Genomic DNA, 22,578 nt, shown 5'->3' on the forward strand with positions numbered 1-22,578 from the left:
GGTCCAAATGGGGAGGGTCAGCTCATTACAGCCCCCACAGGAGATGAATGGGTCAGTCAGGCAGTGGGGAGAGCCGGGCTGGACCGCTGTGTTGACAGACAGATCCGCACAAGAAATGTGTGTTCCTGTGTGTGTAAAGGAGGCAACACACAATGAACAAAAAAATCAAAAATACTTAGCTACATGTGCTACGTTTGCCAGGGAGCAGGTGTTCAAAAGGAGGTTGCATGCTGGGCAGCAAGACAGGGTTAAGACACTAATGTCTGTAGTCAACAATCACCGTGATTTAACTTTAACCACATGGAGGGGTGACTGTCACATCTTGCCAGCTGGGGCAATCATCCCAGATACAGCAAATCACACTCCTTTAAGGTTTTTTTTAAACTGCTTCTATCTTCAGGAAAATCCTGATAAACCAAATCAGTTGCCTTTTTGAGAAAACTGTGGGAAGGATTTGTCATTGCCACTTGGAGCATCATTGAGAAGTTACCACTTATTCGTGCATTTCTTGAAGCAAAAATAGACCTGTTTCTGCATTTGCCACCAGATGGTGTTGTAGCCTTTTGTCTCGTGAAGACAGAAGCAGCTGGCTCCTCCACTTGCGCTTGTTTGTTTTTAGTGATGATATTTATGGTATCTAAATTTAATACATTTTAAACATGTCTGAATTTCATGTTCTGATTTTAATATTCAAATATACTGAGTTTTTTTCTGTCAGTGTTTTCATATCACAATTACTGGGAGATTTTTGTGTGCTGTTGGTTTAGTCATGCTAGTACTATATTTTAGTACTAGTACTATCTGTACAGTACATTTTAGTACTGTACAGATAGTACTGTATTTTTATGGTTCCCCAAGAATAACACATTTACAGAGAAAGTTCATCCATGGGTAGCACAGGATGGCAATTCATTCATTCTTTCTCACCCTTCATTCAGTCAGGGTGATACACTTGGGGTGGTAATAGAGGGAGAGTGGTTGTTAAATATGATTATTAGATTAGAAAATGAACTCTTCAAATAGACCAGCACTGAGGGAATTGCCGTATCTGTTCATCATTTAGAGCAGTATAATCAGACTCTGGGGTTACGTGTTCATTAAAATCTATCAATTCATTTAATAAATTGGATTTTAACAATTACAGTATGTATCACAGCTCCACATCACACACACGCACAACATTTGTGTGAAATTGCTAAGGGACGAGCATTTAACACCAGGAAACACATACACCACGTAGCATTTTGCGAGCATTTTCCCTTTCCTGTGGTGTCATTCAGATTAGCAAAACACACTTTAAACAGTGAGACTCTGGCTAATAGGTTGAGGCATCTTCACAACACAATGACTCTGTGAGGCAACTAATTATTAACACTGACTACTGGCTTTTAGATGAAAGTAACACACCTCGAATAGGTCATCAGCATTAAAAGTCAACAGGCTGACAGGCTGTTATAGTAAATGTTATTCATTATGTTCATTATTTTTGGTGGTTTGTTGTTCTGTGTGGCATCACAGACCTTAATAACGATGAAAAAAATGTCAGCTATAATTAGCTCAAGGCACAATTACGCACAGTCTCTCATCTTCATTTCAGATGAATGACAGAAAGAGAGGGCTATTTTATCAGATGTGTGTATGAGCGCTGACAGGCTGATCATCATCTCTTACACTCAGCTACATCTGAGTTTGACCTTTCACAGTGGCAGCACAGGCAGCTAAAAGTGGTCTACTCTAAATGACTTTCCTATGTCAAAACAAATTGAACTACATCGCAGCCTCTCGCTCTCCCTTGTTGGCTCTTTCTCACTTTCTCCTTTCGGACGCATATTCCGGTCTTTTTTCCTTTTTTGTGTGCAGTATGTGGTATGACTCACTGCTCATTTTGTTCTCACTTTGTCCAAAGATGTTATTTAGACTACAGCTGTCCATTTTGATTTCCTGGCTGTCAAATTGGCAAGCAAAAACAAGTAAACTAAATAAATAAAAATCTAAGCAAAGGGGTTATATCTCTCTAGACACAGAAGCAAGCAGGCTATAGCACAAGCACCAATCTGAGGCCACACTTGATGGTATTCTACTCAGTCTAATAGAGGTATAATTGCAGCATCTGAAACAGTGGAACACAAAGCACCTTTTATCAAACTTTTATCAAACTGCTATGTGAAATATAAAAAATCATTGTAGAATCCTCTCTTTAATTATCCTCTCTAATCTAATGACCTCAGTCAGTAAGTCAGACTTCAGTAGTGTTTCATAGATTTCACACTCTTGCAGAGAAACACCTCATTTCCTCACAATTCCTCTATTAGGGACAGGGAGCTAAAACACATCCTTAAAAAGATAGTTGTCACAGTTGTCCCATCAGTCCACAAGTTGCTGATCAGAAAGCAGAAGCAGGAACAAAAAAGATTCTTTGCTCTACTAAACATGAAGAAATATATAGAATCAAATATATAGAATCAAAGATGTATTCATTCAAATAATTTTTCATTAAGGAAAATATGCTTGGTATAAACTGAGTGTTTACCAATCAAGTAAATTTCTTTCGACCGGATTCTATCAACGTTTTGCATTGAACGTATGCAACACAATGGCATGGAAAATTTACATGCAATCAAATTACTTAAGTCCAGCATTTTGGAGGTGGAGATAAAACACAAAATAGGCAGTAACTCCAGCCTATCCCACTTGTCAGAGTACATTTTAGCTCATAATTCAAATAAAAAACTCAATTTAGGATTAGCAAACACTTTAACATGCTTTTCACTGGACTGTGAGAGGTTGTCGATGCAGACAGAGATGTAGACAGAGAGAACATACATGCTCAGAAAAACTCTAAACCAAGCTGGAAGATTCATGGCAATTTCACCGTGAGGTAGCAGCACTAACCACTGCAATTCTGTGCCCCCCGATGCCCAAATGTCAGGCAAAAGTAATAGACTGAAACCAAATTGAAAGTGGTTCTTTAGCTGAAGGTTGACTCATGACTGGCACTGCATAAACTCTGACTCATTCAGTATCTCAAAGGACATCTGAGAATTCATGACTTTTGCAATCTGAGCATTCATGTCCGAAAGTGTATATATAAAAGAGCGCATGAGGTTCATTTTTCTCTCCGCCAAAGTCTCAATATATTCATTTGTGTGACAAACTGCAGGAAAAAGTGGAGAGTGCAGATGCTTCCACCCTGGACCACTGCACCATACAATTAAGCAGTTAACATCCAGTCATCTATAAAAATTCAGAGCTGGCCCATTCAGTTCTGCTTTTGTATCAAGATGGCAAGAGGAAAAGATCGAAGGGACTTTATAAGAGGGCTTATTGTTGGGGCACAGATGGCAGGTGCTTCAGTCAAATAGCCTATTCCATTAACAGGTGTTTTCATAGGAATGGTGAAGTGACATCAGCATTTAGATCTATGGAAATTTTACACAAACACAGAATATTTGGTCTGACATTCCCTATTTGATGATTGTGATGCTCCTGCATTAGTGTGATAAGCAAGTAAAAATAAAGCAGGAGTTCTTCCTCCTGACTGTATCAGTAAGAAGAGTCCATCAAAAAATAGAGTCGTATTGTATTAAGATTCAATTTGATCCTTATTACAGAGATGAATGCACACTGAAGAGTTCAGTGGTGCAAAAACCAGAGGCACTGGTCTAGAGACACATGTGGGAGAAGTGGTATCAGATGAGTCATCGTTCATCACAGTTGGGCAAATGTGACGCACAGAAAGAGACTGGTACAGGCATGAATGCTTGACCTCCACTGTAAGGGGGATCCATAATCTCTGTAATAGCTCAGGAGTATTTTGCTATCATTGTTTGAGTGCATTTGTCTCCTTAGAGTTAAGGATCACTGCAAATCAAAATAAAGTTGTTCGGAGTGATCCTAGTAATCCTACCTACCCATTTATGCAGTTATAGTGAATCATTTTTATCCTTATGGGAGTGGTCCCATCCAGGGTGACAACACCTCTATGCACGGGGCAAAAGATGTAACAGCAGGACTTATTTAAAATGTAAATAACGCAAATTATTCCGTTTTGCTGGAGCAGTTAACAGATTTCAACCTTACTGAAAACAATGAGAGTTTTTGGACAAACGTATTTCCAGCACCACCATGGCCATCAAAACAGCAAATGAGGGAATATCTTTTGGAAAAAATTAAGGTTCATCCCTCTTAACAGTGTTCCTGAGACTTAAAGGATCAATGCCAACAGTATTTGGCAATTCAAATATGTCCCACGAGATAATATTTTTCAATGAAGAGTCACCAAATTGACCACAAAGCGCTATATTAGCCTGTCTACCCAATGTTAAGCTGTGTATAGCAATTTTAATAAACACTGACATGTTTCCAGTATTGCATTTCCTCCAGTGAATTCATACGCAGTAATTATTAGTTTCTACACATCTAAATTCCCTAAAATAGCCTTGAATGACCGTTTTTATTCACTCATTATCAAAGTCATTGTAAGTCCGCACGGCTACTTGTTTGTCACTAACCCTCTGGTGTCGGCCTGCCTGCCTGTCTGGGCTGCTATAAAAGCTGCGATCTCACAGGCAGCTCCGTTATTCTCCCCTCAGCTTCAGGACACACTCCTCGAGAGACGCACTTCAGCATGTCGGTGGCTCTGCGCACACAGCTGTTTCTCTTTCTGATCTCCGTTTCATTAAGGATGGGGCTCGCTCGCTACATCGAGGTAAGGTCGCGTTTGTAGTTAAACTCAAGCAAAGTGGAATTTTTGATCAAGTAAGGCAGTCTGAACTCATGCCTGTCAAGTTTTTATGAGCAGCCCAGAGGTGAAATCTTAGGTTTTCTGTTTGTTTTTATTTACTTGTTTGTTTTCCTTCTTCTTTTCAGGACAACGAAGCCTCAGATGGATTATATTCTTTGCTGAGTTTGGCCCAGAAAAGAGAATCAGAGGATTTTATTTTCCGCCGACCGCTCAGTAAGAACTGCTTAAAAATAGCTTTAAATCACCGAATTATAACAATTGCTGGATTTGAAACAGTAATTGGGTGAATGTTCATTTATGCACCAGTGCCCATTCAGTCGGTTAATTAGAACATAGGCTACTAAACACGTTAAATAATTAATGCATTAATCCAGGCAAACATTTTTGAATGAAAACAGATGCTGTGCTCTGAGTAATACTTTGACCTCATGAGCAGTTATTAAGACTAAACTCAAATCCAGTATGTTTTCTGAACCCAATGTGTAATGCATTTTGTATCTGGCTGTGTGTGTGTTCATATGTGTGTTTGCCTCACCTGTACTCCGGGGATGTATATATGTAATAGTCACTTATGGGGACCAATCCAGTTTGGATACAAAAATCTAGTCTCTCTATGTAAGTCCTTAATTCTACTTTGGTTATTTGGTGTGGTCAGGGTAGGTTTGGGACTGGGCAAAGGTTAGTTAAGGTAACTTGAAGTTTAAGAGTTAGGCAAAAAGTTGTTATGGTTGGGCTCAGGGACCAGCTGTGGCTCAGGAGTTAGCATGGGCTGTCCAGCACTTGGAAGGGCAGTGGTTTGATTCCCAACTCTTCCATTCTACACGTTGAAGTATCCTGGGGCGTGATGCTGAACCCTGAGCTGACCAAAAAAAAAAAAAAAGAGTTTGGGTGAATGGGACTTGTAATAAAAAGTGCTTTGGGTGCTCAGCTGGGGAAGAAAAGCTCTATCTAAGTACCAGCCTCTAGAATATTTATATGTATTTTTTCCCTGAAATGGAAAACTGACTGTGTGTGTGGTTTGTAGGATGCTTGGACATGCTGGCCACTGATGGCCTCTTCACCTTTGTGGCATCAAAGCCACAGCTGGCATGTGCAGCTTTCATCATAGCTGAGCCCAGTGAAGTCATCAGTCTGGAGCTGTCTGACGTCAGCATCGACTGCAGCGCTGGAGACTTCATAAAGGTTTGCACACTCACTAAAAATAGCCCCCACACATATCCAACCCCTCTTTCAAGTGAAAGGCAGGAACTCCGAGGCTTTTTTCGGTTTAAGCCCTGAATTCTATTTCATCTTCTTCCTGTGCGATTGAAATTAGGCCAAACAGGGTTAAGGCGGCGTTTAAGGGCCAAACACCACACTGGATGCTTTCTGCATTGGTCACATTACCCAGAGCAAGAGTGGGAAGAGAAGGCTTTAGTTCTGAAGCCAAGCCTGCCAGTGCAGATTTCAGTTCATGGCATAGGGAAAGAGGGACATTAGAATTTCATAACACCTAGGTTTACATGCATGTGATCTAGAAACCAAGAGCAGATTTGTGTAAATATTAGTAGGATTAATGTGCTCAATAAAACAAAACGGCACACCTCATTTTAAGAGATGAGATTTACAGAATATTTTTAGAATGAAATTCATGTTGGATTATGCCTGTAATTAAATATTATTCACAGCACAGCAGTGTAGAATGTGCTGTATGTCATGTCGGATTACTCGATAAAACATGATGATTCATGTCTTAAGTTTAATTGAAAACACAAAGATTTGTTTTCACCAACCCACTGGATCAGAATCATTTTTATTTGACCAAGTCTGTGCACACAAACCAGGAATGTGACTTCAGTTCACCTACTGCTCTCAGCGTGCAAGAAAGAAACATATGGGGGAAAAATATTGGCAATTAGATTGCTTGTTTCTTTTTGTAAAACCGAATTGGTTTCTTACATAAAGCTGATGAGTTCTCTCTTAGTCATATAATTGACAGTTTAATTTGGACATGCTAGCTGTCCATGGCTTCTTCCACATTTTTAAAATAATGCCTTTTATTTTCAGACACTGCTTCATGTTTTGTATGTGAAGGTGCAGAATAAGTGCTGAAATCAAGTAAGTAAAGGCATTACTTTTGTATTTATTCCATATCATATGTTCCTCTTCAAGATATTTGATGGCTGGGTTTTGAAGGGAGAGAAGTTCCCCAGCAATCAGGACCATCCTTTACCCCTCTACGAGCGCTACACAGACTACTGTTCCTCCACAGCACCAGGAGCCACCAGCCGCTCTTCTCAGAATGTTGCCATGATCTTCTTTCGCATTCACAGCCCTGACAGTGGCTTCACCCTCGCTGTCAAGAAGCTACACAACCCTTTCCGTGAGTCTTGTTATGCATCACTAAGATCAGTTTGTGGTCAAAACATCTAGAACCAAACATAAAACACTTTCAAGTCTTCGTGTAAAAGATTTGTGTTGTTTTTTGGGGGGTTTTTATGTCTTGTGAAATGAGGGGTACATTTGTGTGCATGGATGAGTGTACTTCCTGGACATTTGTGCTTGGTCGAGCTTTAATCAAGGCCAAGAGCGAGCGTAACGAATTGAGTGAGAAGGATGCACCTGTTTTCCAGCTGTTTGACAAACACAGCGTTAACATTGTGTCAAGAAACATAACTGTCACTGTCTGGCTGTAAGACAAAGACAAGGAAATAAAGGCTGCAGACACACAAAAAAACACCAATTTCAATGAATTATTTATAGGTTAACAGTGGTTTATCCTCTTGTTCACCATTAAGTGCAACCGTCTGCAGTCCAGGCCTTATATATGATCTAATCAAAGTGACAATAAAGCTACCTCGCATATTTTTACATGCAACATAACAGTGTTACTCATTTAATACATAATAAAAGTCAGAGTGTTTCTAGAACATTCCTTAAATCTAAAAGTTTGGGTGGCAAACAGAATGGAGCTAACAGCTATATAAAAGTATGGATAAACAACTGAAATTGTTAACTAGCACCACAGTCTAAAGCTTGCTAAACACAGTGGATAAACTGAAAGAGAAGTATAAATGTTTGATGGAGGAAAAGCAAAAGTAACAAATGATGAACGAATGATCGAAATGGTAAGGTAACCGTTACTGCTGGGTAATATTTACCAATGGTAGGCTAGATAGTGACTGTGATAGTGGCTCTTACCAAAAATTGGATGTAAAAAATACACATTCAACATTTAATTGTTTAATTGATGAAGTAATCTCATTAATCTAAGCTTCAAACGTCTATCTTCACATTTGATTAGCTCGGTTTCTTTACCACAAAAATGTAAAGGGAACATTATGCCCAAAGTGGCAACATTTTCAGACTCCCTTTTCCGTAATGCTTTTATCAATTCAGTTTTCTTTCTTTCTTTCAGTTCTGTGATCAGAACTAGAATTGGATTTCCTTTCCAGCTGCCACCCTCTGATTCTGTCCTCTTTGTGATGTGAAGTGTCAGTAATGAGTTTCTCAGGTTATGGAGAACTGGAAATTTGAAATCTCTTCTCCTGTCTGTGCATGTGTCAATTTGTTCGTGTGGAAAGCCTGTAACATCATGTCTCAGAGTCCAGAGGGAAGCTTCACCATGGTGATGCCACATCAGCGCAAGAACTGCAGCTTCTCCATCATCTACCCCGTGGAGATCCGACTGACAGAACTCAGCCTGGGGCAGGCCAAAAGCAATGAGCTAAGTCCACAGGTAGATCACACACATGCATACACACATGCATGTGCCCACACTCACACACAGATCTTCTTTTCTCTGTGAAATAAATATCTTACTGAGGCCAAATTCTGACACTTTCAATAGACCTTTAGCTTCAGTTGGACATTTTAAAGGCATTCAGAGTGTGATATATTTTTTTTATTAAAGCTATTAATAATATTTGCATGTTTGTCTATATCATCACACAAATTTTATTAGTACCTGGCAAATTGTTATTTTAATTCAGTAAAGTTTTGTTTAACTATAGAAATTTATTAATTTCATTTTCCTAACTGTAACGGGGAAATCACTTTAAATGATCGATCAGAGCTCAGTAGGCGTAATTAGCACTAGGATGTCAGCTTCCTACATCTAGAGGGAAGCTGATGAACACAGGAAATGAAAAACAGTTATGAGACTGAAACTAAAGTGAAGCCTGGAGCTTGAATGAAGCCTTTCAGTGTAGAATTTCATGTTCTCATTGTGCCAGAGAGGACTTTCTTCAGGTATTCAGGCTCCCGCCACACTCCAAAAGTACGTTATGGTAGGTTAGGTTAATCCAGTGGTCCTCCAACTGTGTGGCGGGTTCAGAACAGAGCCACTGCAGCTGGAGCATGGAAGACTAAGGGAAAGGGATGTAAAGTTGGGTATACCAGAAAAAGTTTGAGAACAACTGGGTTAATTGGTGATTTTATATCATGAATGATGTGAATGGTCCACCGTCTCACTTTGTTAGTCCTATTATAGATGGATGACCATTCTACTCATACCAGAATCTATTAGGATAGTTTCCAATTTTCTGTTGCATTCACCACATGCTGATATTATAACACAGTCAACTGAAAATATTGTCATTGAAAGTAATCCAGGATTTTGGAGAGTCATCCAAAAGCAGTGTTATGTTTGGCAAATTGGCTGCTGAGCCACACTGCCACTGTAAATTACTCTGCGTTCATAAGTCCCGCTCCAATGGGTGAAAAAAAGAAAAAAGGAAATAAATCCTCAACGGCAAATGGTCTAATGAGACTAAATGAAAACATCACTGTGGTTAATAGCTGGAAGAGTTTCAGCAAACCACTTTAGCTAAACTAAATGTTATTCATTGTGTGTAGATTATAATGTTAAACCCTCATACTAAATTTTTGAAGCTGATCGTCAGTTTGTAATGTTAAATAAGGAATAGTAATGACAAATGGAGTCAAAAATAATGAAATAATAACCATAAGTCTAATAAACATTTTTAGTAACAGTTTATGAATTTTAGAAAAAAGCTAGCAGATGAACAGAGCAGAGCACATATAAGTCTTACCTCTGAATTACACCATGTCTTTGACATTTCATCTCAGACACAGTTTTGTGCTTCAAATCAAGGGCAGAGGGTATAGTTTCCAAGGGTTCTTTTATTTTGAAAACTCACCAGATTTTCTGTGACATTCCTGTGCCCGATGTCCTGCCCTCCTCATCTACTCTGTGCAGCTTGACAGAGCCTCTGTTAAATAAACAAACAAATATATAAATACATTACATATAAATACAACAATGCAGAGAAGCTTCTCTGGTGTGCCTGGTAGAACCAGGCAATCACCAGAACATTAAGCAGAGGCTCTCAGATTACTACAATTTCTACTATTATGACAATTTCATCCACTATTAGATAAGTGAGGTTAACTAACGTTAACAAAAGCTGAAGTGTGTGATGGAAAATGTGTTAATGAAAAAAAACATAAATCAGTAGTACTTATTAATTAATTAATTAATAGTTAGTAATCAGTAGTCATAAACGCTATTACATGAAATGCAACTCTCTATGAATAAGGGAAGGAGAAAAGTGGCACATAGCATGCTCATAAAGGTGTAATAAAATAAATAATAAATTAATAAAGTAAAATATTCATTTTGAATTATCTGAAAAACAACATCCTGTCAACTCTTTCTGTTTAAATTCTAAGGAAAACTGTATGTATTCCAAATTCAAATATTACAAAAATCATTTGTATAAACATTTTTCAGTCAAATGAAGTCATTTCATTTGAATCCTTTGCAGTATTACTTTTTCATTGTATTACAAGCACCTGCTCAATAGAGAACCATGAAACCCCCGGATCCCATCTCCACTTGGTTGGCTTTTTCCAGGTTTTGTGGCTTTAATGTAGTCTTACTAACCACACCAAACCCACATGCATTCCTGCACCTCTGCTGCCTCATATACAAATAGATACAGTGTACAAACAAAACCAGTTCTTACTGTGCTACATACTACATATAGTACTTCTATTGGTCCAAAGAGCTCCACAGGAAGTTTTAATGGCAGTTTTCTATGTAACAAAGTAAACTCTTTATCTGGACTTCACCATCAAAATATTTTCTTGATCATTTATTTTACAGAGACTGGCGTGGTCTGGCTGCTCAGGGTCAGGTGACTATGTGGAGCTGCTGGGAGGGAATGGGGTGGATACCTCTAAGATGTTCCCTGTGGCCGACCTCTGTTTCTCCCTCAGTGGCCTCGGTGAGTTTGTGCCCATCACTGTGTCCAAGAAACACTTTTACTAGTAATTATGATGTGCTGTAAAAGAGTCCTACAAAATAAAAACATCCCACATAGTGAAATATCCAATGCAATTCAAATTTTATGTTTGCATATATTATACACCTTTGCTGTTTTTACTTGTAAAAATACTGCAATACAGATACAAAGTAAATGTTTTTGCTGCCAGTGTAAACAGAATAAGTGGGGCTGGCTACAGAACAAGAATTCTTGGATGGTAGAGTGTAAAGTATGTGTTTTCCTCTCCTTGTGGCCCTTCAGCCCAGATGAAGATTGGTTGTGATAACTCAGTGGTGAGGCTCGTTTCCAGTGGGAACTATATCAACCGCGTTTCCTTCCAGTACCGACTACTGGAACACAATGAGCTTCCCAAGGCCCGAGAGAACAGTTTGGAAAACTTCTGCACTGTGGAATAAGATGTCACAACATACACACATACACATATGTACACTTGTAAGCACACACAGTCATGCATCTCTCTGTTAAAAAATACCACTTTAATGAAAGTGTCACATTTAACTAATTGTATTAGTAAGTATTTTGTATTGTATTTGCCAAATATTTTAGAAAGCTATTATGTTAGCTTTGATCATAGCCTATTTATTTAAAAAGAATATTCTCCTTAAAATTATGGATGATAGTGGATTTTTTTTCCTTTTTAATTATTTGTCATTAAAATTTGTTGTTTGTGGTTTTTAGTTAGTTTGACATCCCTGCTGCCTCTTTTCTTTATATTGCCTCGACAATTTAAGAAATAAATATGAACTGCATGATGAAGCACATTTTCACTGTTGTTTGTGAGCAGCTCTCCTTTTCCAGGTCTATAACTGCATATTCCCTCAGGGCTTGCTTTACTGGTATGTTTTGTGGCATCCACCCATTTGACTGATAACCACATTAATGCTACTTTCTTTAGAGCTGAAGAGAGAAATGCTTTAATCTGGCCAGGCTCTTAATACATAGAGTGATTATGAGCTACTGCATTTTTATGAGTTTCTGTGAGATTGAATATAAGTGAAGTGAACTCGAATTGCATTTCATTAAATTTAATTCAATTAAATTCAAGTTAATTTATTGTAGCACCGAATTGTGACAGCAGTTGAGAAGTTCCCTTAAGGCACTTTCTACTGCAAGGTAAAGACCCTACAGTATTAGTGAGAAAACACCAACAAGTAAGCACATACTTGGTGACAGTGGAGAGGAAAAACTCCTTTTTAGCAAGAAGAAACTTCCAGCAAAACCAGACTAGGTTCACAGAAGGGCAGCCATCTCCTGCGACCACACTAACTGGTGTAGCGGCAAGCCTGGGTCTTTCTGGGTGGAGTTTGCAAGCTCCCTCTGTTCCTGCGTGGGTTTTCTCCAGATGTCACAACTTCCTCCCACAGTTGAAAGACATATAAGTTGGCCATAGGTGTGAATGTGAGTATGACTGATTGCCTGTTTTTCTGTGTTAGCCCTGTGATGGACGGGTGGCCTGTTGAGGATATACCCCTAATCTCACACTATGACAGCTGGGAGAGGCTCGTATCTGGCCCTGAACTGAATGGAAGATAAACATAGATGGATGGCACTGATCCTTGCAAGTGACAAATGTATTTCTTTAGCATACGCTAATGTGCATTATTAAAGTAAAATGTTGATATTGCTGCACACACAGATACACCACCTTATACCAAAACTAAAAAAAAAGAAGTCTAGATCAGAGATGACCTTGATATACCTTTAAATGACAGCAATTTGAACACGTATGAGCATTTCAGTATTAAGATTATGTTCCTGGCAATCAGTATTAAGCAATGACGCATGCACTTCTTCTATTTTTTATAATCCAATTTGCTCCAGATGCAAACTCCAAAATAGCTTTCGTAGTGGTTCATCAATGCTCATAATTAAATGGGATTAATACAGACAGCACAAAATTATAACACCACATTTTTCTAAAACTGTGACCCCTCTCCGTCACTGACTGTTTAACCCTAATCTCTCACATACTATAGGCCTACAACTGTGGATTGTAAGTCTGAATGAATGTGCAGCTCTTAATGGGATTATCCCACAAGCCTCAGCATTCTTATTCCTCTCGACATCCTTCTGAGTGGCTCTCTTTTGATCTTCTCCTTACGTGGAATTAATCTCAAACCTGCTCAGCCGTGATGATTCAATTAACCAGCGGATGTCTTTTTTCGCTCGATCTGTTGCAATTTTCAGCCTTCATTAGAGAATGAAATGCACTTTGGATGCCATTGAAAGGAAAATAGTGAGATTTTTTGTTTTCTTTCTAGCTTTATGCACATCAGCATCAAATACTCCGCAATGTAATTTTAGTGGCCTATCATGGTGGACTAGAAATGAGTTTGTCAGGCTAAAATGCGTCACAAGTCCTTGTGGATGATGTGCGACCCTTTACAGAATGAGGCATGCTTATATTATTATTAACATTGATGTAAGAAAATGAGAGAGTAATGTTTATTTAAGATATTATTTACACTGGACTGGTTAATGAATACACATCAGACAGAAAAATCGGTCACTTCTGTTCAGTATCCTCCTCCTTTCTGTCCCTGTCTCAATCTGTTCCCAAAGAGATGCTCTCAACAGTATGTGATAAGTAGCATATAATTTGATTTTTTGGTCTTTTCCTATTATAAAGACCCTCAAAAATGTACACACAGACCTTGAAGTGTAATGCTGGGGACTTTATTTGTGTAGCTTGTATCTGTGGGAAGAGAAATCAACTTTTAATGAACTCCTATTTAATCCTGTAAGAGAATATATATAAACATTCCCGTATTTTACATGTGTTTTCAGTGGCAGCAGCAGAAGCAGCTTTGAAAACCAGAAATTCAGTCTTTTTGTACTTAGATCATATTTTACAGTTCTGGCCACTGGCTTGATGGCTATGATAATAAAACACCAGGCAGGTTGGTAAACAGTGAACAGTGTCCTCTATCTGTGATGAGTGTTACTCTGGAGGTCATTCAGCAAAATTATGTTTTGTGTTCATCACTTATTGTTTTGCTAATAATTTACTGCACGTTAATGGAGAGCTCTCATATCACTAATTATTTGAACAATTAAAAAGAAGGTTCATATATTAATTTACATCTATACAATTTTAAAACATACAAGAGATCACATCTAATTGTCCCTTTGATGTAATCCAGCAGAGAAAAAATTAACATGATCTCAATTAGCAAAGCTGGTTTTAATCAAACGTTTTGTCTCATGCTGAAAGTTGGATGGATTGGCAGCAAATAAACCCCTTTTATATATATTTTATGAGACTGATGGAAGGACTGTGAATCAACTTCATTTCCCTTCAAGACAATTAAAGGTGATATATATATAACTGATATTGTAGCTTTTATGACTGAATACACACACTTACTCTCACATGTCTAATGCAAATCAGTCTACTTCAGAAATTAACAAGAGCAGCTGACCTGCAGAGCAAACATATCCAATACATGCAGTAAAGTTTTCACCCACTGTATCAGTTGACTCTTAAAGCTACATCTGGTATTATTCTTAAAAGACATAATTATGCGGTTTCTACTGCCATATAGCTTTCCATTCACTTGAGAATTTAAGCAGTTACGAGGACTTACAGTGGTGAATATTTTGGTATTAATCAGCTAACTGATAACATGGTTAGTAAAAGTTACGATAAACAAGATTTCATGCCTCTTCATTTTATTTCAGTGCATTGCCTGGATACAGCTCATGGAAGATATTTTTATTTGTGCTACATCAAACAGTAGCCATTAAAACAAAACTGCAGTTCATGAAGTGGACGATTTAAAAAAGTCAGTCCCATTAACTCCCATGTTAAAATGTAAAACTTAACTGATAAGCAAAACTAGAAAAAAGAAATAGATGGTTTGAACCACTCATATTACTCATTGGTTTTGGACTTAGCATTCTGAAACTTCAGCAAACTTATTTTGTATGCTGCCATGTTGGTTTTTGGGAGCCAGAAGTTACCTTACATTGATGAAAAGGTGGCCTGCTAATTTATCAGTTATCACTAGCAATCTTAGTTGAGCTATACAGGTACAATATACAGAAAAATTATGGTATCGGACAAATAAAATTTTAGCATTTTAATCACCAAAAATGAAGCACAATTTTTTTGCATGGTTTAACCACATAGGAAGCCATGATAGTAGTCAGATAATCTATTCAAATGCCCCAAAAGGCATGAACAGCACACACACACAAATACACACACACACGCACACGGGCACACGGACACGCACATGCAGACACACTTACGCACAGTGAAGATGTCCACTTTAATTATTTGAAGTAGTGGTTGAGTCCTACCAGACTTTGACTGGCTCCAGCTGCTTAGTCGTGCACCTATCTCAGGTGTCCAGGTGGATGAGTTATTATAAAATTCCCCCCTACAGGACTGTTATGAGTTTATAGAGCCTAAAAACTATGTGTTTTACCAGGTTTCAAATATGCTTTCTAATGGTGTGAATTTTGACATTTTAACATTGGAGTATTGAGGGGGACTGATTGCTGTTGGGAACCAGACTCAAGTTCCAGTTAAAGGAAGGAACTGCAATTTTTGACAGGTCTGCATTGGCTTGTATGTTTGTCCATGAACTTTTCTGTTAATGTATGTGCAAGGTTAAAAGTAGGGGTGTTGCTGCTTTGATCTATAGGTGTGTGGACACAGGGAGCGGTAGCCTCATCTAATTGGAGTCACTAATTTGGACTCAAATTATCTGACAAATATAATGTCTTACAGCGTGGTACAGATCTTTTTAGAAGTCTGTAGTCCAGTTTTGGTGAGTCTAATTATAGTATCTTACTTACCAATTAGTTGCCCTGCATTACACCCACATGGTTTATAGACACAGCTTGCTTAGTGTTTTAGAGCTGATATCTTACTGCTCAGTCCTCTTGTCTAAATACGATTATTTCTTGTCCCAGAAACCAGTGGATACTGGTTTTATAGACAACCTTTGGTTTAGTTATCTTTGAACTGTTCTCTGATCTAAAGAGATTTATAAACTTAAATATATAAGAGTATTTTTCTACTTGTGAATATTTTTCCAAATTTTAACCAAAATCAAAGAATGATTTTCTTGAGTGATGAAGATTAGATTTTCCACATAACTATAAGAGGAAGAGTAACATTCAGCATCTTAGGTGCATGCAAGGCCAAATTCCAGTTTCTTTCCTTTTCACTCTGTATTGGCTCAAGACTGAGAAAAGCACTGAACGTTTTTTCATCAATACAGTCATTATGTAATAATGTTTTTGTAAGTGATACCCTGCTTGGTGTGAACTTTCCCTTCTCTTTCAGAACTGCAGAACTGGTCATTTACTGGCTCCACATATACTGGACATCACTAGCGTGCACATTTTGAAGGTAACATTATGTATTTTTATAAGTGCTACTTTTTTTAACTACAGTGGATTATCATCACATTTCATCAGGAGAAATGCAGCACAAAAATAATGCTGAGAATCAATGCAATGAACAGCTCTTTAAATTAATGGCAGAACATATTTATATAACAAAATGCCAAATACATGAAGCCAAATGACTGTCATCATAGTTTGCATGTAAACGCTGATTCACACACACAATAGATTTGATCATAGTTATATAGTTTCTATGACTCCAATAACTCTGACAATCTCAGGAATCTCAAGAGAGCCACCTTTTGATTTCTCCTACACTGCCCTCTGCTGCATGGTTTCTATTACTACACAGACAATGAGGCATGCTATGTACCAGATGGAGAATATGTTGTCTGAATAAACTAGCTGCAATTTTCTTGATGAATGTTTTATTTGTTTTTTCTATCCATCACTTTAGATTTAGATACATTACATTTTTATACAATAAAAAGTCTGAAGAAGATAAAGTGTTTGTTGTTTTAATATAAATAAAAGAAAACAAAGACAACAAACATGACCTGGCAATTTGTTCAGGTAAAGTTTAAAGTATGCTGTTAGAAAATGCAGACATTAGGGCCCCTCATGGTGTTAACTGAAGCCTACCTAGGGTGGTGGAGCAGTAGTCGTAACCCTGAGGACAAGTCCATATTCGAGTACAGCTGCCAGGATTTGCACCCCAGCAGGTGTAACACTGTAACCCATATACTGAAGGCAAACAAAAATAGTTTACAAAGACTGAAAAAAAAAGGGGGGGGGAAAAGAATAAATAAATGGATGCTGGTCGTAAATGCTTTTACCTGGTGCCAGTATCATACAGAGGGAAGAAACAGACACAAACAGCCTCATTGTGGGTCTTTGATCAAATGGGCAAGCACAGAGAACTGGAAACCTTTCAGACCTTTGGTGTCAAATGAAACTTCTCCACTGCTTTGCACATTATATCGTTTCTAAATGCATCATTTCATTACTTTGGCTTTGTACCAGCAACTTTTTATGTCTGGGTACTTGACACGTGGGGAGTGTCTACCAGTCTTTCTTTAATGTTGGTCTTTATTGTAAATGTTGATTGCTCTCTACAGTTCCACCAATTCATCATCAACCCATTTTCCAGGAATTCCAGTGCTGATAAGAATTTAATTATCCTGAGTGAAACCATACATTTGTCCCGTGTTTGTGCAGTACATACCAAAACACTTAAGTGAAGTGATTGAAGCTGCCACACCCAAACACTTTAATTTCTAACGAATTAGTGTTGAAACAGAAAATTTAAAAAGTCTGCAATGACGTTAATAGCACTGTAGGTTAGATACAACACAGGTGCACTCATGATACCTGCCAGCCTGTGTAGCAATCAGCACTCCCTCCAAGAGAGACCAGCTTTAGCATCCATCAAATAAATTCTAGCTTAATTCAAACTGTAACAATGGCACCAACAGTTCTCTTCTAACACAACAGTCACACACACACACACACACACACACACACAAGGTCTGAGCTTGTTGGTCTATAATAGCATTAATAGATCTACGTCATTAATCTGCTCCCAGAAAAGGAGGAGTCTCTCAGAGCATCACAATTTAAAGAGACAACTCACCCAAAAAATTCAGTCAATCACTATGGCAGTATGCCTTTAATTATAACATATAATCACTCCTTCATCACGCCAAAAGAGTCCAAAAAGTTGAAACTGTCAATATATGGCATAAATCAGCTCACCTCTGTTTGGCCTGTCTGCTCTGTCCAGCAATCACTAATGAGCTTGGCCTTTTACCCCTGGATTAAAGGCCTTGTGTAGGAGGCATTTGAGAGGTTGAGGTTAGAATGTCACGCTAACTTCAGCATGTCATTCCTTTTTATTCTCATTCATTCTGTTTGTTTTATTCCAGACATGTAGACAAGTAGGGTTCAGCACTTAATTATAGAGCTGTAAAGGTCATGACATTATTGCCCAATATAGCTCGTTCTTATTGAGTCAGCCAGCCACGACAGACAATGCTCCTCTTCCCCTTGTGTCTGGAAAAGAGGAGGAACTAGCAGAACGCTGGGCGGTCAAGTGTGAGCATTAACAATATTTTATAGTCCTGTGAGTTATACTTTAATCATTGTAACTCTCTTGTTTCTCTCTCTCTCTTTTTTTTTGTATTTGTGTCATGATAGCTTTATAGTTAAGAAACTAGGAGCATGTCTAATTACATTATAGATACATATATGTGATATTAACAAGATGTGATTAACAAACACCAATAATCTTCACATATAACAATAAAAGTATTGAATTAATGTATAAAAAGTGCTATTTTATTGCTGTTTTCAGAGCAGGTTTGTTTGTTTCAGTTAAGTTTTTATTGTTTGTAAATGTTTACTTTTAATATAGTTTTTATTAGCATCAGTTTTGGTGTTAGACTTTTTAATTGCTGTGGAGTGCATATTACAAAGGCAAGCTCTCAGAAAGTCCGTACAGGCATTACAATAAGGACATACCTTTTTGAAAGCTGTTGACTCACAGTGTTGTAGACACGCAATAAAGACGTCCATCAAAGCTTCATCGGGCGAGATGTGGTAATATTTTACTAAAATAACAAATACTAAAACTTCCTCGATATTCTTTATTTTAGTTTAGTTAGTATTCCAAGTTCAGAAATCATTACAGTTAGTCTTTATTTCTCAAGAGTCTGGTCTTTGTATTTTAATTCATCAAAATGAGTTTTTACACACGTAATTTTAGTTTAGTTTGAGATAATTAGGGCCCGAGCACCGAGAGTGCGAAGGCCCTATTGTATCTGCTCTGTTTCTTATTATTATTATTATTATTATTATTATTATTATTATTATTTCGGCAAATGAATCGGCCTTTTGAGGGCCTAAACATGCTCGAAAACTCATGAAATTTTGCACACGCGTCAGGTCTGGTGAAAATTTACGGATTTTAATGTCCGTAGACATGTCCAGGGAAAATTGGCTCAGTAGCGCCACCTAGAAAAATGAGAAACGCGAGCCCCCGAGATGGGTATGACCTACATGTATAAAACTCGGAACACATATCTAACGTTTGGAGACGCACAAAAAAGTCTATTATGGCCATGTCCTAAACCCAACAGGAAGTCCGCCATTTGGAAGTGAAGGTGACATTTTGGCTCTAATTTTGCCATTTCCATGCCTCGAACTTTTGCGAACTCCTCATTGGAATTTCATCGTACAAGCTTCATATTTGGTCAGTGTCAACTACACACCTGGGCCATGTTAAATTGCGGAGCTTTTGAGTTTTCGGGTTACTGTGAGGCCGTGGCGCCACGGCGAATTTCGATGACTCGCCATGAAAATCTTATTGCCTCTCATTCTGTCATACATTGTCCGACCTTGACCAAAGTGGACACATATGATAAGGCTCCACCCCTGAACATATTTCAACTGCCATATTTGACATCAGGTACAGCGCCACCTAGTGGGAACAGGAAATGTCATGTTTTACACTTTGGGGTACAGTATTGTAATGGGTGACATCTGCAGCCTCAAATTTCTCCAGGAAAGCCTTAAGGAGTTGGACTTGGGTTACAGAGAAAACTGTGAGTTTTCGCTGAAGGGTGTGACCCCAGCAGCATGGCGAACATTGAGGTCTCGCCATGAAGAAACAAATTAGTGTAACTCAATGAAATCCAATGTGATCAGTAGCAGATTTTACAGGGATGATGTCAGACCCGCCCTGAACAGATTGATATGCCCATTGTCAGGAATACGTAGAGCGCCACCTAGTGGCACCAGGAAATGTCATGTCTTTCATTTTGTTGTACTGATTTTCACAGGTTCATCGTGGCCACCTGAAAAGCGGTGAATATCACCATCAGTCCCTCTTGATGCTTCAGTGAGAAAATTGTGACTATAAACTGAACGGCGCACCCTGGTGGCAACGCAGTTCACCATGAAAGATGAAGTGGCTTTTGAGGGGCTTGAAAAGTTTAAAAAGTCTTAAAATTTGGCGCACACCTCTAATGTGATGAGGGATTTCTTTTTATATGTTCATTTTCCTTGAACAGCGCAAAATGGCTCCACAGCGCCCCCTACAAAATTTCAAAACAACAGCCCCTGCTCTGTGTTTTATGTATGAGTTTGAAACCTGGCAAGCTTATTGGAGATATCAAGATGTACAAAAAAGTCTCTTGGAGCAATATCCCAAATCCAACAGGAAGTCAGCCATTTTAAAATTAATGTGTAAATTTGGCGACATTTTCCCCTCTTTTCAGGCCTCATACTTTGACGAACTCCTCCAAGGGATTTCATTAGATTTACGCGATCTCCTGTGTGTGGAATCTAAAGACCTTTGTGATGTTAAATTGCGAAGCTTTTTACGTTCAGGGAAACGGGGTGGTCATGGCGGCACGTGGAGTTTCAATCACTTGCCAAAAAGCAGTAACCTGCTGTCGCTCAAAAACACAATGTCCAATCTCTCCCAAAGGTCGCAGGCGTGATGAGACTCGAGCTTGGAAATGTTTGTTATGCCATTTGTCAGTAATGGTTAGAGCGCCACCTAGTGGGACGACTATAATAATGGTTGAATGAGATGAAATTTTAGCTGGTGGTTAAATGCATGAATTCCATCAATGTGACATCAGATCGGAAGCGCTGGTTTTAGGTGTTGGGCTTGGCTCGACGCGCCGGGGGTGCGAGGGCCCTCATATCGCTGCTTGCAGCTTTAATTATTATTATTATTATTAGGGCCCGAGCACTGAGAGTGCGAAGGCCCTATTGTATCTGCTCCGTTTATTATTATTATTATCATTATTATTATTATTATTATTATTAGGGCCCGAGCACCGAGAGTGCGAAGGCCCTATTGTATCTGCTCTGTTTATTATTATTAGGGCCCGAGCACCGAGAGTGCGAAGGCCCTATTGTATCTGCTCTGTTTCTTATTATTATTAGGGCCCGAGCACAAAAGTGCGAAGGCCCTATTGTATCTGCTCTGTTTCTTATTAGGGCCCGAGCACCGAGAGTGCGAAGGCCCTATTGTATCTGCTCTGTTTCTTATTATTATCATTATTATTATTATTATTATTATTATTATTATTATTATTATTATTATTTCGGCAAATGAATCGGCCTTTTGAGGGCCTAAACATGCTCGAAAACTCATGAAATTTTGCACACGCGTCAGGTCTGGTGAAAATTTACGTATTTTAATGTCCGTAGACATGTCCAGGGAAAATTGGCTCAGTAGCGCCACCTAGAAAAATGAGAAACGCGAGCCCCCGAGATGGGTATGACCTACATGTATAAAACTCGGAACACATATCTAACGTTTGGAGACGCACAAAAAAGTCTATTATGGCCATGTCCTAAACCCAACAGGAAGTCCGCCATTTGGAAGTGAAGGTGACATTTTGGCTCTAATTTTGCCATTTCCATGCCTCGAACTTTTGCGAACTCCTCATTGGAATTTCATCGTACAAGCTTCATATTTGGTCAGTGTCAACTACACACCTGGGCCATGTTAAATTGCGGAGCTTTTGAGTTTTCGGTATACAGTGAGGCCGTGGCGCCACGGCGAATTTCGATGACTCGCCATGAAAATCTTATTGCCTCTCGTTCTGTCATACATTGTCCGACCTTGACCAAAGTGGACACATATGATAAGGCTCCACCCCTGAACATATTTCAACTGCCATATTTGACATCAGGGACAGCGCCACCTAGTGGGAACAGGAAATGTCATGTTTTACACTTTGGGGTACAGTATTGTAATGGGTGACATCTGCAGCCTCAAATTTCTCCAGGAAAGCCTTAAGGAGTTGGTCTTGGGTTACAGAGAAAACTGTGAGTTTTCGCTGAAGGGTGTGACCCCAGCAGCATGGCGAACATTGAGGTCTCGCCATGAAGAAACAAATTAGTGTAACTCAATGAAATCCAATCTGATCAGTACCAGATTTTACAGGGATGATGTCAGACCCGCCCTGAACAGATTGATATGCCCATTGTCAGGAATACGTAGAGCGCCACCTAGTGGCACCAGGAAATGTCATGTCTTTCATTTTGTTGTACTGATTTTCACAGGTTCATCGTGGCCACCTCAAAAGCGGTGAATATCACCATCAGTCCCTCTTGATGCTTCAGTGAGAAATTGTGACTATAAACTGAACGGCGCACCCTGGT

The 22,578-nt window shown here is 38.8% G+C and overlaps 1 protein-coding gene across 1 annotated transcript; it reads left to right on the plus strand.

The window, feature by feature from the left end:
* Positions 1-4,568: 4,568 nt before the first annotated feature.
* On the plus strand, positions 4,569-11,790 carry LOC100704176 (corticotropin-releasing factor-binding protein). Its single transcript, XM_003451052.4, has 7 exons — positions 4,569-4,708; positions 4,870-4,957; positions 5,769-5,926; positions 6,896-7,106; positions 8,308-8,462; positions 10,854-10,974; positions 11,275-11,790. The coding sequence occupies exons 1-7, from the start codon at positions 4,628-4,630 to the stop codon at positions 11,427-11,429; spliced, it is 969 nt and encodes a 322-aa protein (XP_003451100.1). The 5' UTR covers positions 4,569-4,627; the 3' UTR covers positions 11,430-11,790.
* The last annotated feature ends 10,788 nt before the right edge of the window (positions 11,791-22,578 follow it).

Source organism: Oreochromis niloticus, linkage group LG12 (assembly GCF_001858045.2).
Source record: "Oreochromis niloticus isolate F11D_XX linkage group LG12, O_niloticus_UMD_NMBU, whole genome shotgun sequence".
Classification (NCBI taxonomy): domain Eukaryota; kingdom Metazoa; phylum Chordata; class Actinopteri; order Cichliformes; family Cichlidae; genus Oreochromis; species Oreochromis niloticus.